Below are 16,888 nucleotides of genomic sequence, written 5' to 3'. Positions count from 1 at the left end.
TATGCAAAACCTGCACTTAAAATTGTAATAGTATTGGCCATTTGTGATGTCCCACTTCCATTTTTGAACTTAATTTGTGCTTTTTTGTTGTTTTAGGGGTCATTGATGCCATTCTTTCCCCTCCAACTTTGTTTTTGCCTTGAATAAACTAAAGTAGGATATTTTTGTATAAAACACAGTCAGCTAATCACTCAACTAGAATTTGTTAAATATCTATTATGTGCCAGGCTATGTGGCAAGCATAGTAAAAAACTATGTACAGAAAAGTTATATTCAGGGGATTGGGCATAATCCAAGGGAGAGGGCAATAAGATTAAGAGTCATCATATTTTGATCTAGAATGAATAGAACCTTGAACCTGGAGTCTGTAACATATGAGTTCAATTACTGTTTTAGAAAAATACAACTGTTTAAACTTGGATAGTGCATTTCTGGGTCTCTCAACTGTAAAATAAATATATTAATACTGATAGTACTCACCTTACAAGGTTATTATGAAGATCATATATAATAATGTTTCAAAAACACTAGACATTAAAAATCACTGTATATTGTTAGTTATTATTATTAATATTTGTAGTGGTTTATCTAGTCTTTCATTTTATTTTTACATTACAATGATTCAGCATTCATATTTTTTAAGCTTTAATTATGCCCCATTCCCAGTGGGGAAGGTAAGTAAAAGAAAACAAATATGCATAGTAAAGAAAATCAAGTTCCCATTATTTCCCATGTCCAAAATAATGTATCTCATTCTTCTCATTTAGTTCATCCTCTCTTTGTCAGAAAGTGAGAAGTATCATTTTTAATTATTAGTCATATGGAATCATGTTTGACTGTTGCATTGATCAGAAAGCTCTTATTTTTCAAAACTTGTTTTTAAAGTGTTATTGTTATATTATTGGTCATTGTCCTTGTACTATTCACTTCTGCATCAGTTCATATAAGATTCTCAGATTTCTCTTAAACCATCACTGTCATAATTTCTTACAGAACAATAATATTCAATCATATTCATTATACCATTATTTGTTCAATTATTCCCCAATTTCTCATCACTACCACCCCCAGTTTAGAATTCCTTTGCCATTACAAAAAAAGAGCTGCTACAAATATTTCTATAGAAATTGATCCTTTTCCTCTTTCTTTGAACTGTTTTGAGAGAGAAAACTAGTAGAGATATTTGCCCTTCATTAAAAAAAAAGAAGAGAGCAGAGAAATTGTGTCTTGCCCAGAGTCATACGACCAGACAGTGACAAAACTAGAATGCAAATCTGGATCATTTTACTTCTATTGCAGTGAGTTGGTTTTGTTTGGCTGATGCTCTTTGAAGGATATCTAATTTTAGAAAAAAAATTTCAGTTCACATTTTGGGAGGAGGTAAAGGTATATTTATCATATGCCCCAAACCATTAGATAAGAATAATTCCACAACTACTTGATATGCCACCAGTACAGATCACTAAAAATAAATAGAACTTTAAATCTATTACTGTTTACCCCCGTCTAACTACTGAATATGTTGTGTTCATCCCTCTGATCTAGACTTGCTAGTATAGGGCATCCTGTTCCAAAACAGTGTTTTCCATAATGACTCAGAGTTCAAAGCATTTTTCTACCTGTGCAGAAAGAGAATATAACTTAATCAGAGTATAGCAATCCATATTTCTATAGTGTTTTAAGATTTGTCAGTCACTTTCTATATAGTAGCTCTTTGAGGTGATGTGGCAGGTTTTACTTTCTCCACTTTAGAAGTCAGGAAATTTAGGGAAGTAACATGATTTCCCCCATACATAATAAATGTCCCTGGTAAAATGGGAACCCAAATCTCTGCTTGCCACAGACCCTACATGCTTTTTATCATACCACACCACTGTTTAAGAGTCACAGCTAACAAATCAGTAACTCTGCATGAATATATTATGAAACCTAGCAAACATAAATTCTTCACTGCTTATATTCTATTCTCCTAACAATCACTGACATTTAAATGATGTTTTAAGATTTGCAAAGGACATGGATAAGGATGGACCTAGGGGAATTGTCCCCATTTTAAAGATGAGGAAAATGAGGCTTAGAAACAATGGGTCTTGGAAATTATCACAAAGTTTAGTTGCACCCAAATTGGGATTCAGATCCATGTTTTCCTTGATGCACCATACTGGAATGTCTCTCACACTTTATATTCTGGGTACCGGAAGAAAAGAGAAGACACAAGTGATTGCACCATCTCTAGGCAGAAGAAGTTTGATTAACAATGCAACGTCATAAAAATACACAAATTGTCTTCAGACACATTGCTTGGGAATTTCTAGAGAAACATTAGTTATGGGCCGTAATACTACCATTTATTCTTGCTGATTCTCATGCTTTAAAGGAAATGTTATAACTTCTATTTTTTGAAACAAAAAATTATGCTTGCAAAAATGAATATGGCTGTAGTGCTAGACTTCTTATTAGCTAAGCTGTTTTCCCTCCACATAGAGCAAAAATCCGAAAAGGGGATAAGCCTCGATGATCCACAAAATTCCTTCCACGAAGTGACAGACACAAAGCTCAGTCCTGGGTTCATATGTGTATTTGTAAATATGTGTTCTGATTTCTGTATTTTACTTTGAAACTTTTATAGCTCTTTGAGGCCTGCAATATGAGCTTATTTTTCTACTTAAATACTATTTTGTTTCCTCATCTTTAAAAGCCAATAATCTCAATTAATTAATTATCCAAAGTTTTTTTTCCCTAAAATGATGTCCTAATTCTTACACGTTGAGATGTTGCAATTCATACACTATTATTATCTCTTATACCAGATTTTTTCAACAAGTTGTTTTACAACTATGATCTCTTTTGGGGTGAGAGTGGGAAAGGGATTGGAAATAAAGTACAATTGAAAAAAGTAGCTACTAATGCTGAAAAATAAACAAAGAAATATAATTTATCTGAATAAATACCATTTTTGCTTATTTAATGAATCTATCATAACTTTTGCTTTATTTATACCGTAAGGGAAAACAAGGTTTATAGCATATAAAGTATGCAGCATTATTTCAAGCATAAGTGTATTGGATATATATATATATATATCTTGGTCTGAAAGTGTAGATTAAATAAATACAAGTGCTTTGCCCATCTAAATCCGTGAAATAAAAGTCTTCACTAGCTCATTCCTACAAATTACTAGATGGACTTGCATAGGTAATTTCCTTCTAAATGCATGCCACAGGCCCAGTGTAGCACAGAACCACAGTACATCTTTTTTACCAGTGGAAGAAAGGATTCTTTTCCTTTAAGCAAACTTTTATTTAAATGTCTTTTTGAAATGGATCTTTGGCATATCTTCTTTCCTGGAAGTTCTGTCAGTGGAAGCTAAGATAAAACAGTAGTCATGTTATGAGGAATATTACATAAGAAGGATCAGTTAGCAAAAGTTGGTAGTGAACACATGGAGAGTGAAAATATGAGGATATCAGAATTTAGCTTTGTGCGCTGTTTGAGGTGTGTGTGTGTGAGTCAGACTACGTGGATTAAAGTACAGTCTTTGCCATTTACTAGCAGTGAGCCAGTCACAACTATTTTGTGCTTCAGAAATAGAAATAATATTTGCCTTACCTGCTCTATCAAGTGATTTCAAAGATCAATGAACCAAATCAGCAAACCATTTATTAAGTGCTTACATTGTACTTGGCATTTTATGAGATGTTGGGGATGCAAAGGGAAAGTATAAATAGTCCATGCCCTCAAGGAATTTTCATTCTACTGAGGGGAACAAACTGTATATATATATATATATATATATATATATATATATATATATATATATATATATATATATATTAGGTATGTACAACGTATGCAAGGGCAGTGAAGAGAGTATAGTACTTGGAATCAAGAAGAACTATGTTTAAATATTTCCTTGCAGTGTGATTTTGGAGAAGTCACTTAATCCAGTTTGTCTCAGTTTTCTTGTTCATAAAAAGATTTGGAGAAGGAAATGGCAAATAACTATTATCTTTCCCAAGAAAATCTCAACTGGTGTCCCAAAGAATCAGATACTACTTAAATGACTAAATAACAATAACAAAGTATATGAACTGGCAATTTTTACAGGAGGAAATCAAAATGATGAATATCTATATTAAAATGCTCTAAATTAGTAATAATTGTAGAAATGTAAACTAAAACCTCTGAGATACCATCTGACATGCATCAGGTTGTCTAAAATTAGGAAAATGACAAAATGAAGAAAATATTTTAAAATAGGTACATTAAATTCACTGTTGGTGGAGTGTAGATCAGTTTTGTCTAGCAAAAATTAGGAAGTAGGCTAAAGGAATATAAAACTTTATACCCTTTGACCCCAAAATATTTCTACTAGTTCTGTAGCAGTAGGGAGATCAAATAAAAAAAGAAAAAGACCAATGTGTATGAAAATATTTATGGCAGCTCTTTTTGTGGTAGCAAAAATTTGGAAACAGAATACCTATCAATTGGAGAATGGCCACAAAAATTATGATATGTAAATGGGATGAAATACTATTGTAGTATAAGAAAGGATGAAGGGAATCATTTCAAAAAAACCTGAGGAAACTTATTGGAAATTATATAAAAGGAAATAAGCAGAACTCTGAGAATAGTATACACAATAGCAGCAATATTGAAAAGATACAAACATGAAAGACTTAGTAACTCTGATCAATCCAATGACCACTCCAATTTAAAAAATTAAAGATGAAAAAGGATAGAGGACTGATGTACCCAAAGTACGAATTGAAGAGTAACTATCTTTTTTTCCTTTGGAACATGGATAATATGGAAATAATGTTTTATGTGACTTCATATGGATAGTGAGTATCATATTTCTTACTTTCTCAAGGAATAGAGGGAGGGAAAAAATTGCAAAGTAGGAATGAAAAACAAACAAAGTAAGAAATATAATTCCGTCCTAAAAATTAGGTTAGTATCTCTACAGTAGATTTGATTACATAATAGATACAAAAACACTTTTAAAAAAGAAAAATTATTAGCTGGGTGTATATAAGAAATTCTTATATATGTTATATATCATTTATGTTCAATTGTATAAAATCAATCCATAATTTTTACATAAATAAATAAATCAATTTGGAAGCAACTAATAGAAAAAAAATTTCACTGATATTAGCAAAAAGATTGGGCACTGGGGATGTTCAGTCTTGTATGAGGGAATTAGACTAAATTATCTCTAAGGATCTTTTCAGATATAAATCTATAATCCTTGGATATTGTAATATCCTGTTAAACTTGGTCATTTTGTTGATCAATCTTGCTTAGTTTTTTCTTTTTTAAAAAGGAGAATTCAGTGCTGGAGAGTTATCAGGAAATAATATGCTATTAAAATAGAATGAATCAGTAAAATTTTTAAAAATAATGAGCCTATTTTGAAAGGATTAAAAGCAAAATTATAGTTCATTTCATCTTCCTACTTCCAATTATTAAAAGAAAAGTAATGGGAAAGGGTCATTAGAATATTTTTTCACTTACATGTGTAGGTATATGGATATACACACACAAATATGTATATTTATTTAGAATATATGTATATTGTCTATTTAGAAAAAGAATGTAGTTAGGCTAAACCCACTACAATGTGTTTTTTATTTTTCTTGAGCTACAAAACTACATTAAGGCAATAATTAAGATGAGATACAAAAAGAAAAGAGGGCAAACATTTGACAAAGATTCCTCCGAGGTAATGATGATATATCCTTTCTTGACTTCTTTTACTTTTAATAATTATAGATGGATATTTTATCTAATCCAGGAAAGAAGTTCCATCCCCCTCCCCAAAGGAAGGGTAAAGATAGCCAGCTGCCTTGATTAAGCACTCCACCCCTAAACTGACATGAGATACATGAGAAGATGCTGTTGACATTAATATACTCTACAGCGGGCTTGAGAATTCTATTGTCAATTAATTTTTCTCCCTCTTTTCTTCTTAATAGGGGGTCAGCTTTGGTGCACTACTACGAAGGCCATCTCTGAGGGTGAGGAGCTAATTGCCTTTGTGGTAGATTTTGACTCAAGGCTACAAGCTGCCAGTCAGATGACACTCACAGAAGGGATGTATCCTGCCCGGCTGCTGGATTCAATTCAACTGCTCCCTCAACAAGCCGCCATGGCATCTATTTTGCCTACAGCTATTGTCAATAGTAAGTGCTGAACAGGGCAACTTAGGTTAGGGGGGCATGGAATGGGGTGGACTGAGATGTGCCCAACTGTCAGGCTGTGGGAGATCATAGGATCTAGGACTGTTATGGCCCAAGCAGCTTATTTACTCTGGTTTTGCCTGAATTTTGTCATCCCAGAAGCAGTTTTACAAGAGGAAGGAAGGAAAGGAGAGACAGAGACAGAGACAGACAGACAGATAGACACAGAGACAGAAAGAAAGAGAGAGAGGGGGAGATGGCATGGAAGAGAGAAAGAGGGAGAAAGAGAGAAGGAGGGGGGAAAGAAAGAAAGAAAGAAAGAAAGAAAGAAAGAAAGAAAGAAAGAAAGAAAGAAAGAAAGAAAGAAAGAAAGAAAGAAAGAAAGAAAGAAAGAAAGAAAGAAAGAAAGAAAGAAAGAAAGAAAGAAAGAAAGAAAGAAAGAAGGAAGGAAGGAAGGAAGGAAGGAAGGAAGGAAGGAAGGAAGGAAGGAAGGAAGGAAGGAAGGAAGAAAGAAAGAAAGAAAGAAAGAAAGAAAGAAAGAAAGAAAGAAAGAAAGAAAGAAAGAAAGAAAGAAAGAAAGAAAGGAAGGAAGGAAGGAAGGAAGGAAGGAAGGAGGGAGGGAGGGAAGGAGGGAAGGAGGGAAGGAAAAGAGGGAAGGAAAAGAGGGAAGGAAGGAAGGAAGGAGGGAAAAAGAAAGGAAGAAAAGAAGGAAGGAAGAAAGAAAGAAATGAAGGAAGGAAGGAAGGAAAGAAGAAAAAGAAGGAAGGAGAAAGGGAGGGAGTCACTAAAATTCTTCCCGTACAGAGGCTAGTTCCTGAGTGGCACATAAGATTTTAACAGAGTGAACTGTGTAGTTACTTAAAGGTCTAGCTTGCAGAATAAGAGGCCCTTAAAATATGTTTAATTTGGCCACAGAACACTGAGGCTTCAAATATATTGTCAGAACTGATACCAGGAAGACCTAGGAATACCTCTAAAGTAAAAGAGGATGGGAAATTTTTGAGCAAATGAAAGTTAAGCCTATTTTGATTCCCCATTAAAATTTTTTAAATTTATGTTTGAATACTACAAAGTGATATATGGAATATTAACTCTACAAACAAAATTTTCTTAGAGAATCTCTGTTCTCATCACAGTTAATCATTTCTTATATGCATATCATGAGAAAAAGAACTATGACCGAGTGGATAGAGTGTTAGGCCTGGAATAAGGAAGACCAGAGTTCAAGTCCAGCCTCAGAGATACTATTTGTAAAATCTCTTAACAAACCAAAAGTGCTTTATGAATACTTATTACTACATACAGTATTATTTAAGCATAATTTCATGAGAAGTTCCTTTGGGTTAAGTAGAGATAAAAAAGGCATGTAGTAGGGAATATTATATAATGATATGTGAGTCCTCTGTTCAATACTCTTATTGCCTATATTATAAATTATATACTTCTTTGTTTTGCTTTTAAAGCCTTTGATATTGTGGCATTTCTCCCCAACTTTTATTTCCAAACTTAATACATAGTATTTTCCCTCATGCACTCCATGCTTGAGCTAATTGGGTCTCCTGAACTGAACATTGCCCTAATATAGCATTCCATCTCCTACTTTTGAGACTTTACTCTTGTATCTGGACTCTGCCACCTGGAACTCTGGGATGCCCTGAAGAGCTTAAGAGACACTTCCTTTAACGTGCCTTTCCTGATTTCCTCGGTTGTTAGAGGAGCCCTTCAAAATCCTTTGTATTTATTCTATATATTCTTTGTCTTCCTTTTGTATTTATACCCCCAGCATCTTGTACACTACCAAGAATATTGAATGCACTTAAGTACTTACTGATTAAGAAAGATTTGTCAGCAAAAGATTGTAATAAAAAGTCAAAAAAGGAGGGCAATTTTGAAAATAACATGGAATTCATTTTATGCATGTGTAAAAATACATGTGCATCTGTATGTACATCTGTATATATGTGTATGTTTTTAAAGCAGTCAGTAATGGAGTGTCAGGGCTTTATATACAACACTTTTTGGTGTTCTTCATAATTGGAAATGCTGGGTTGTTAGTGTTTAAATTGAGAATTTAAAAAAGAATACCTTTATTCAAGTCTTCCTCTGACACCTATAGAGTCATTTGACTTAAAATTTAAAGTCAGTAAGTGGCTTTAAGTATTATTTAATTTTGTAGTACCTAGACAGCTCTAAGATTTTTAGTTACAACAGAGTTTGCCAAACTGTGGTAGTGAAATTATATAAATATATAGCAACGAAATTATATAAATCTCTCCACCCTGATTTTATATATTTACATATGTGTGCATACAGATACAGAAAATCATATCAATGTATGTTTGCATATATTATGTATATTCACAATTCTAAAAAATCAGACTGATTATTTCATTGGTAGAGATCATTTTTCAGAGCTCCCTTTATCAAGACCAATGGAAGATGCTCTGTAATTTACAATTGTAGGAAGGCGCCTAAGGCATTGCCAAATTAAATGATTTGCCCTGGCTCACTTGGGGAGTATCTGTAAGATACAAATCTGTAATGCATGTTGTCCTGACCACATATATTACTTATGTAACTCTATGTATTATAATTATTGTGTATCTTATAATAATAATTGATAATAATAGCTGCTAACACAGCACCTACTACACTTTCTAAACATAATCTCATTTGATCCTCACAACAACTCTGGAAGGTAGATGCTATGATTATTCACATTTTACAGTTTAAAATGAAAAAAAGCAAATGGAGGTTAAGTGATTTCCTCAGGTTCATTCAATTAGGAAGTCTCTGAAGATCCCTTCAAATCTTCCTAACTTCAGAGTCAGTGCTCTGTCCACTGCATTTTCCCATTCAATTGTATTAGCTCCTTGAGGACATGGATTGTCTTTAACATCATTTCTTATCCCACATCTAAAAAATGTTCTCCCTACTGTAGGTGCCTAATAGAGGTTCATTATATTTGTTTCTCTATAGATCCACTTTCAAATTTGTCTTTTATTTCATTGACCACTTTTCTGATTGGAATCCTAGAAGTAGTCCCTAAGAATAAGAAAACTAAAAGATGCTCTGCTTGCCATTGGCTCCTGCCATGGGCTCTAAGCGGACTGAAGCTTACGTGTACCTGGGTTTCTCTTTTCAGAGGACATATTCCCTTGTAAGTCCTGTGGCATTTGGTATCGAAGTGAGAGGAATTTGCAAGCACATCTCATGTACTACTGCAGTGGGAGGCAGAGAGACGGGCCCCCAATGACAGAAGAGAATGAAGATGCTCCCCACCAGATATCCAGTGCTTGCCCCTTCCCACAGTGCACCAAAAGTTTTTCCAATGCCCGAGCCCTGGAAATGCACCTAAATTCTCACAGTGGTAAGTCTTTTCTTCTCCTACTCCTAAAGATTTGCCTGGTCATTAGGAACTTTTATGTTTCTAATATGATTCTTCTAGATGAGTTTTCTTCATGAAGGCAACATGAATGTCTTACTAACCTGTTACCAGGTCATTGAATAAACTACCAGAGCTAAAATTTTCTACTCCAGGCACATGCCTAAACTCTAACTCATATACTCCTGTTCACCCTGATGTGCAAAATAAGAGAGACCCTGTTGTAGAGTGAGCATAGTACTAAGGCTTGAAGTCAGGAAGTCTTGCATTCAAATTTTCTATGATATCCATTAGTGGAGAGACTTTCCATTTTGGGAGATCCTTATCCTTGTATTCTTGTGAAAGGTAATCCCCTTCAAGGAATATCTAGAGTAGCATATGGAGAATTAATCTAATACTAATCTTAATTCATTTACTTCCTTGGTCTAACAATCTTTGAAAGCTGAACTAATTTATTTAGCAAATTCATCCTACATTTAACCAGGAAAGTGAAGCCCATAATTTCTTTAGCCTACTAAAATTAGGCTTTTGAGAAAAGCAAAAGTAGTTGTTATGTTTTCAGATTTCATCCTTTACTAAATCAACTTGGATAATTTCTTTGGCTTCCGAAGCATCTGCCAATAATTGAATTGTTAAAGTTTCAGTGCCATTGATCTGTGGTAATGATTGTCATAGTATCATAGATTTAGATCTGTAAAGAGGTCATTAAATCCCTCCACTTCATTTTATGGATGCCCAGAGAGGTTAAGTAATTTGCCCAGGGTCATAAGTATCAAAGGCAAGATCTTACTGACTATAAGCCCAATACTCTGCTGATTCCCCTAGTTACCAATAATGTTTTAAACTTAATAGTCTTTTCCACCTTGAAAGGTAAACATTTTCTCTAACATCTGTTTGTGATAGGAGATACCATTTGCTTTAGAGTTACATGGTAGGACTCCCTTAAAAGCTAAATTTTCCTATCCCATCACTAACCACTCCTTCAAAAAGATTTGCTACATATCTTCCACTTAAATAAACATTCATATGTACATATTTTAATATATCTATCGCTATATATAATCACATACAAATATGTACATATTATATATATGATGAAACTATTGAAGTATTTAAGCATCATTGATTTTGCAACTCCTTGGAGACATAGTCTTGTGTAGAGCAGAATCAACATCAGAAATAATTTCTTTCTTAGGCATGACTCCAGTCAGTAGGGCATTCCTTTTTTGCCTTCTCTGTGTACCTGATGATTGAGCCAAGGAGTCTCTGAGGATAGAGAAATACTTCCTTAAGCCACCCCACTTACATAGTGAAGAGGAAATTTATGAGTGTTATGGTTTTAGGTGAAATTCAATGGCTTTCCACCACCCACCTTACTCCTTGGTCTCTCACATAGACTGAGTTTATTCATCTGGTAAAATAGAGGGTTCAGGGAAAGTTGACCTTCCCAGATGGTGATCATGGGAAACTACAAATCTGGCCAAACAGGACTGGAGGCACCATATGTGCTCTATAACTATCCAATGTGAAAGGAAAACTGGAAAACAATTACTACTATGTTGGCTAAAGATAACTTTTTCTTGGTACGGGAAACAACATTCCTTCAGCTATGTTATTCCTTCCTTTCTTGGTATGAAAGTCATCATGATGTAGTATACAGAGTATGAGGTTTGGATTTGGGATGAACTGTGTTTGAATCCTACTTCAAACACTTCGATCTGTCATCCTATAAAATCTAAAATCATAAATTTACTCTCAATGACCCCTAAAGTCTAAAGTTATTATTCTTGTGCATCTCTTTGGTATTGTTGATTTGTAATGCAGTGTCCAATTTAATTTGAATCTATAAAGAAGATAATCCATAATAAATTAGATCATAGTAGCAAATTAGGGACAATACTGCTTAAGAAGCTCTACTTGATGAATGTACCCTTCGTTTTGTCCCCCTAAAACTTATAAATATAAATTTAGACAAAAGATAAAATAAAGGATGATGATTTGATTTTTAAAATGATTCCCATTAGAATTCATTCATTGGAGATCTTGGGTTTTTTTCATTTAAAATGGTTCATTTTTAATGTGTTTTAAGAACACATTTTGAAAACACTGCTACCTTATAAAGCAAAGTTGATGAGTAACCTTATCTAGTAGAAATAATATGTTCTTAACAAGCAGCATTTTCTAATGGAAAGAACACTGACCAAAGAGTCAGTAGGACTGGGTTTGAATCTAGGCTCCGTGCTTGCTGTGTCACATAGGTTTAATCATATAAACCCTCTTGTTTTGCCTTACTCCTCTGTTAAATTAGGCTAATAGTGTTTACCCTGCTATATCATAGAATCATCATGAAGACTATGTGCAATAATGTATATGAAAGCACTCTAAAAATAGAAAAACATGCTAAAAATATAGAGTACTATGACATATCATAGATTTGAAGGGGTTATTAGGCTTTGAATTATCTTCAATTCTTCCCTGTTCTACAACTGAGAAAACTGAGATTCAGACAAGTCAAGTGACTTGCCCAAAATCACACTGGAAGCAAAGGAGAAGAATTAGGATTTTAACCCAAGTACTTTAACTCCAAACCTATTGCTCTTTCTTGGGCATTATAGTGGAGGTATCATTATTATACATACAATGGGCGGTCTCAAAAGAAAAAAAATTCTAAAAAAATAATTTATCAGTTTGGCCATTGAGTTGCTCAGTTTATAAAAGGGGAAAAAAAGGTTGATGAAAGAAACAAATACTTTGTGTTCCTTAGGAAATGATCCTTTTCATTGAAAATCAGTATTTTGTTTCTTAGAAGTCTTTTTTGTTTGTTTGTTTGTTTCCCCATAGGTGTGAAAATGGAAGAATTTCTCCCTCCCGGTGCTAGTCTAAAATGCACCGTTTGTAACTACACTGCTGACTCCGTGATCAATTTTCACCAGCACCTGTTCTCCCACCTCACTCAAGCTGCCTTCCGATGCAACCACTGTCACTTTGGCTTCCAAACTCAAAGGGAGCTATTGCAGCATCAAGAAGTCCATGGCTCCGGCAACAAACTTCCAAGAGAAAGTGACATTGAACACTCTCCAAATGGAAACGAAGACAACTTACCGCCCACCACTGAGCTATTGAATAGGAATGAACTTCCCCAGAGCCAAAAGGGCATGCAGACTAAAGATGCCAGCTCTGACACGGAGCTGGATAAGTGTGAGAAAAAGAACCAGCTTTTTCTCCCTAATCAGAGACCAGAACTGCAGCCTTCCACCAATAAACAAAGTTTTTCCTATACAAAAATCAAGTCTGAACCGTCCAGTCCAAGACTTGCGTCTTCTCCAGTTCAGCCTGGCATTGGTCCCTCTTTCCCCATGGGCCCTTTTCTGTCTCAGTTTGCATTCCCCCAGGATATCACAGTGGTTCCTCAGGCTTCAGAGATCTTGGCCAAGATGTCTGAACTGGTCCATAGGAGGCTGAGGCATGGAAGTAGCAGTTATCCTCCTGTCATCTACAGTCCACTAATGCCCAAAGGGGCCACTTGTTTTGAGTGCAACATAACGTTCAATAACCTGGACAACTACCTGGTGCACAAAAAGCATTACTGCAGCAGCCGATGGCAGCAGATGGCCAAGTCTCCCGAATTCCCCAGTGTGGCAGAGAAAATGCCCGAGGCTGTAAGCCCGAACAATGGTCAGAGTTCCATCAACCTTCTTAACTCGGCTCCACACTCTTCTGATCCTGAGAATCAGCTCCTGCAGACAGCCTGTATCAATTCTTCTACAGTCTTAGATTTGATCGGGCCAAGCGGAAAGGGCCACGACAAGGACTTTCCTGTGCAGGCTAAAAAGTTATCCGCTTCCAGTAGCAACGATGACAAAATCAACGGGAAACCCGCTGATGTGAAGAATCCCAACATTTCCCTAGTGGAAGGGGAAAGCGATCCGAATAAGACCACGTGTGACGCTTGCAACATCACTTTCAGCCGCCACGAAACCTATATGGTCCACAAGCAGTACTACTGCGCTACCCGTCACGACCCTCCGCTGAAGAGGTCGGCTTCCAACAAAGTGCCTGCGATGCAGAGAACGATGCGCACCCGCAAGCGAAGAAAGATGTATGAGATGTGCCTCCCGGAACAGGAGCCGAGGCCTCAGCTCGTCCAGCAGCGTTTCCTGGAAGTAGCCAACCTCAATAATCCTTGTACATCTACTCAAGAGCCCGCCGAGGGACTGGGAGAGTGCTACCACCCAAGGTGCGATATCTTCCCAGGAATCGTCTCAAAGCACCTGGAAACCTCTCTCTCCATCAACAAATGTGTTCCGGTCTCCAAGTGTGACACCACTCACCCCAGCGTGTCCTGTTTGGAGATGGACGTACCCATCGATCTCAGCAAAAAGTGTTTATCTCAGTCTGAGAGGACGTCCACGTCCCCCAAAAGGCTGCTGGATTACCACGAGTGCACCGTTTGCAAGATCAGCTTCAATAAGGTCGAAAATTATCTGGCCCACAAGCAGAATTTTTGTCCCGTCACCGCACATCAGCGTAATGACCTCGGACAACTGGACGGAAAAGGGTTTCCAAATCCAGAAAGTGAGCGGAACAGCCCCGAGGTGAGCTATGAAAGAAGTGTAATCAAATGTGAGAAAAATGGAAACTTGAAGCAGCCTTCTCCCAATGGAAACTTATTTTCAACCCACTTAGCAACTCTGCAAGGACTGAAAGTCTTTAGTGAAGCTGCCCAGCTTATTGCAACAAAAGAAGAAAGCAAACATTTGTTTCTCCCACAATGCCTTTACCCTGGAGCAATAAAGAAAGCTAAAGGAGCAGACCAGCTTTCTCCATATTATGGAATAAAGCCAAGCGATTACATTTCTGGTTCTCTGGTCATTCATAACACTGACATAGATCAAAGCACAAATGCAGATAGTGAATCACCCAAAGGCCAGACCCCCTCCAACGGGTGTGCTGGCCCGAAGAAAGAGTCTCTGCCGTTGTTACCCAAAAACAGAGGCATGGTCATAGTGAATGGCGGCCTGAAACAAGACGAAAGGCCTGCCACAAACCCACAGCAAGAGAACATTTCCCAGAATCCTCAGCATGAAGACGGGCACAAGTCTCCCTCTTGGATCTCTGAGAATCCATTAGCTGCAAATGAAAATGTTTCTCCCGCAATGCCCTCCGCAGAGGAACAGTTGTCTAGTATAGCAAAAGGTGTGAATGGCTCCACCCAGGCTCCAACCAGTGGGAAATATTGCCGCCTGTGTGACATCCAATTCAACAACCTTTCAAACTTTATCACTCACAAGAAGTTTTATTGCTCATCACATGCAGCAGAACATGTCAAATGAAAAAAAAATACAAAAACCAACCCACCAACAAACCCATCAGATACCTTTGGTACCAGTGTTTAGTATCTTGTTCCATGCAGTCCAAGCAAAAGTGCTTGAATGCTATCTGGGCAATCAGGAGATAACTCATTATGGCTGAGTTGAAGACTTAAGGTGTAATTTCATTACAGTCCATTAGTAAAGTGTATTATTGGTGCCATTTTCAAAAATATTAATTTATTTTACCAGCAGTATTCATAGCTGTGGTTATGTTATTTTTATTTAAAAACTTTATATTAAAGTCATTTGTAATGTTATTGTATAGTTATTGTGTAGCACATATGGTTTGCACTGTATAGTAGGTTTTAAAAAAATAGTCACAAACAATACAGAAAAAAGCATTTTAGAAATAGCTTCAAAAGCACTTGTGTATCCTGATTTTTTTCTTATATGCTGTTGCAGATATATGTATATGCTAAAATATAACTTGCAAGGACATTTTCAATACACATGCTGTAAAGTTCGCCTTAAGATTTCAATTCTTAAATGACCAGGCTCCTTTTTGCACTTTATATTTTAGCAGATACAGTCCCTTAGTCATTAGGCTTTGCATTTGTATGTAGCGGTATGTTTCTGTCCATTTTCTTAATCTTAAACATGTACGTTAAATGAAGATGGCAATTTTTTTCTTGTATAGTACTTGTATTTTCTTTCACTGATGCATCTCTGTCCCAATTTTTAAACCTTTGCTGTTAAATGCAATACTTTATAAAGAATGAACAAAATTACTGGAAGCAGTATTGTAAGTAATGAGGATGTATTAATCAGTTTTATCTTTTGAAAGGCACAGTCAAAATTGAAACCCTAAACTCAATGCTGCAAGTATGAATTTAATTCATATATAAGATCTATTTAAATATGAGTAGCAATACTGCACCTGGTGATCACAAAGATAATGTTCTACTTCTGATAGAAATGATTTCTCAACAAATGTTGTTACTATGCATGTATATGGATGGAATAAAATTCCAGATCGTTGGAGAAGTTTGGATATTTATTTATTTATTGGATAGAGATCACAGACATAAGATGAGAACAATGGAGACTTCCGAATATAACTGAAACACTGCAATGAGAGCGTGATGTGGTAGCAAAGACTGCTAAGAAGTATGGGAGTCTCCAAATCCTCTCCACCTCTGACATCCCCAGAATTCTAGTTTTCATATAACCAAATAATAGCCAATCAACAATTTCTTTTGATTATTTTTGTAGGACTTTAGGGTTTACAAAGCACTTTACACATTTTATGAAATCTGATCCTAACAACAGTCTCAGGAGGCAGTCAGTGAATGATTAAATGTTTATTAGGCTCCTACTGTGTGCCAGGAGTTATGCTAAGTGTTAGGGATATGAAGAAAGGCAAAAGACAGTCCCAGCTCTCCAGGAGCACATAGCCTAATGGAGGAGATAATTTATGAGATAGATACCACAGACTGTATTTTTTCTTTTTTGACCCAGACTTGTAGTTTTATTAGTATAGGGATCTCCCAAGATCAATATACATTGAACAGCAATTCTTCCACTGGGCCAAGAATTTTTGTCTTGTGTCTTCACACCAGAGTAATGACCTTAGGCAGCAACTCTTCTTCAGTTTATTGCTTTAGAGACTTTCCTGGGGAAATGGGAGATTAAGTGACTTACCCAAGGTCATGTGTGTCAGAGGTAGCACTTGAATCCAGATTTCTTGATTGTAAAGCTAACTCTTCATGTTCTATTCTGTCCTGCCTTTTAAGATAGGCATTATTTATTCACATTTTACAAATAATGAAATTGAGATTCCTAAAAGTTATTACTTACCCATGGTTATCTACCCAGCAAGTATCCAGGCCAAAGTTTGGATTCTCATCATACTAGATCCAGTGCTTTCTAAATGATATCATTCTGCCCCCTCTTGCATCACACTGCCTCTCAAAGAAATACTGGCATTGAACTGCAAAACGAATATA

The 16,888-nt window shown here is 36.0% G+C and overlaps 1 protein-coding gene across 3 annotated transcripts in view; it reads left to right on the top strand.

The window, feature by feature from the left end:
- The window catches only part of ZFPM2 (zinc finger protein, FOG family member 2), a 572,901-nt gene extending 556,975 nt beyond the window's left edge, over nucleotides 1-15,926 (top strand). For all 3 annotated transcript variants that reach the window (XM_001380396.3, XM_056823201.1, XM_056823202.1), the window contains 3 exons: nucleotides 5,982-6,188; nucleotides 9,331-9,555; nucleotides 12,412-15,926. In XM_001380396.3, coding sequence (XP_001380433.3) covers nucleotides 5,982-6,188; nucleotides 9,331-9,555; nucleotides 12,412-14,903 — 2,924 coding nt within the window. In that variant the 3' untranslated portion in view covers nucleotides 14,904-15,926. The remainder of the gene's footprint in view (nucleotides 1-5,981; nucleotides 6,189-9,330; nucleotides 9,556-12,411) is intronic.
- The last annotated feature ends 962 nt before the right edge of the window (nucleotides 15,927-16,888 follow it).

This window comes from Monodelphis domestica, chromosome 3 (genome assembly GCF_027887165.1).
Source record: "Monodelphis domestica isolate mMonDom1 chromosome 3, mMonDom1.pri, whole genome shotgun sequence".
In the NCBI taxonomy this organism is placed as follows: Eukaryota; Metazoa; Chordata; class Mammalia; order Didelphimorphia; family Didelphidae; genus Monodelphis; species Monodelphis domestica.
Note: the sequence above shows the minus strand (reverse complement) of the source record. Positions and strands in the feature narration are given on the sequence as shown.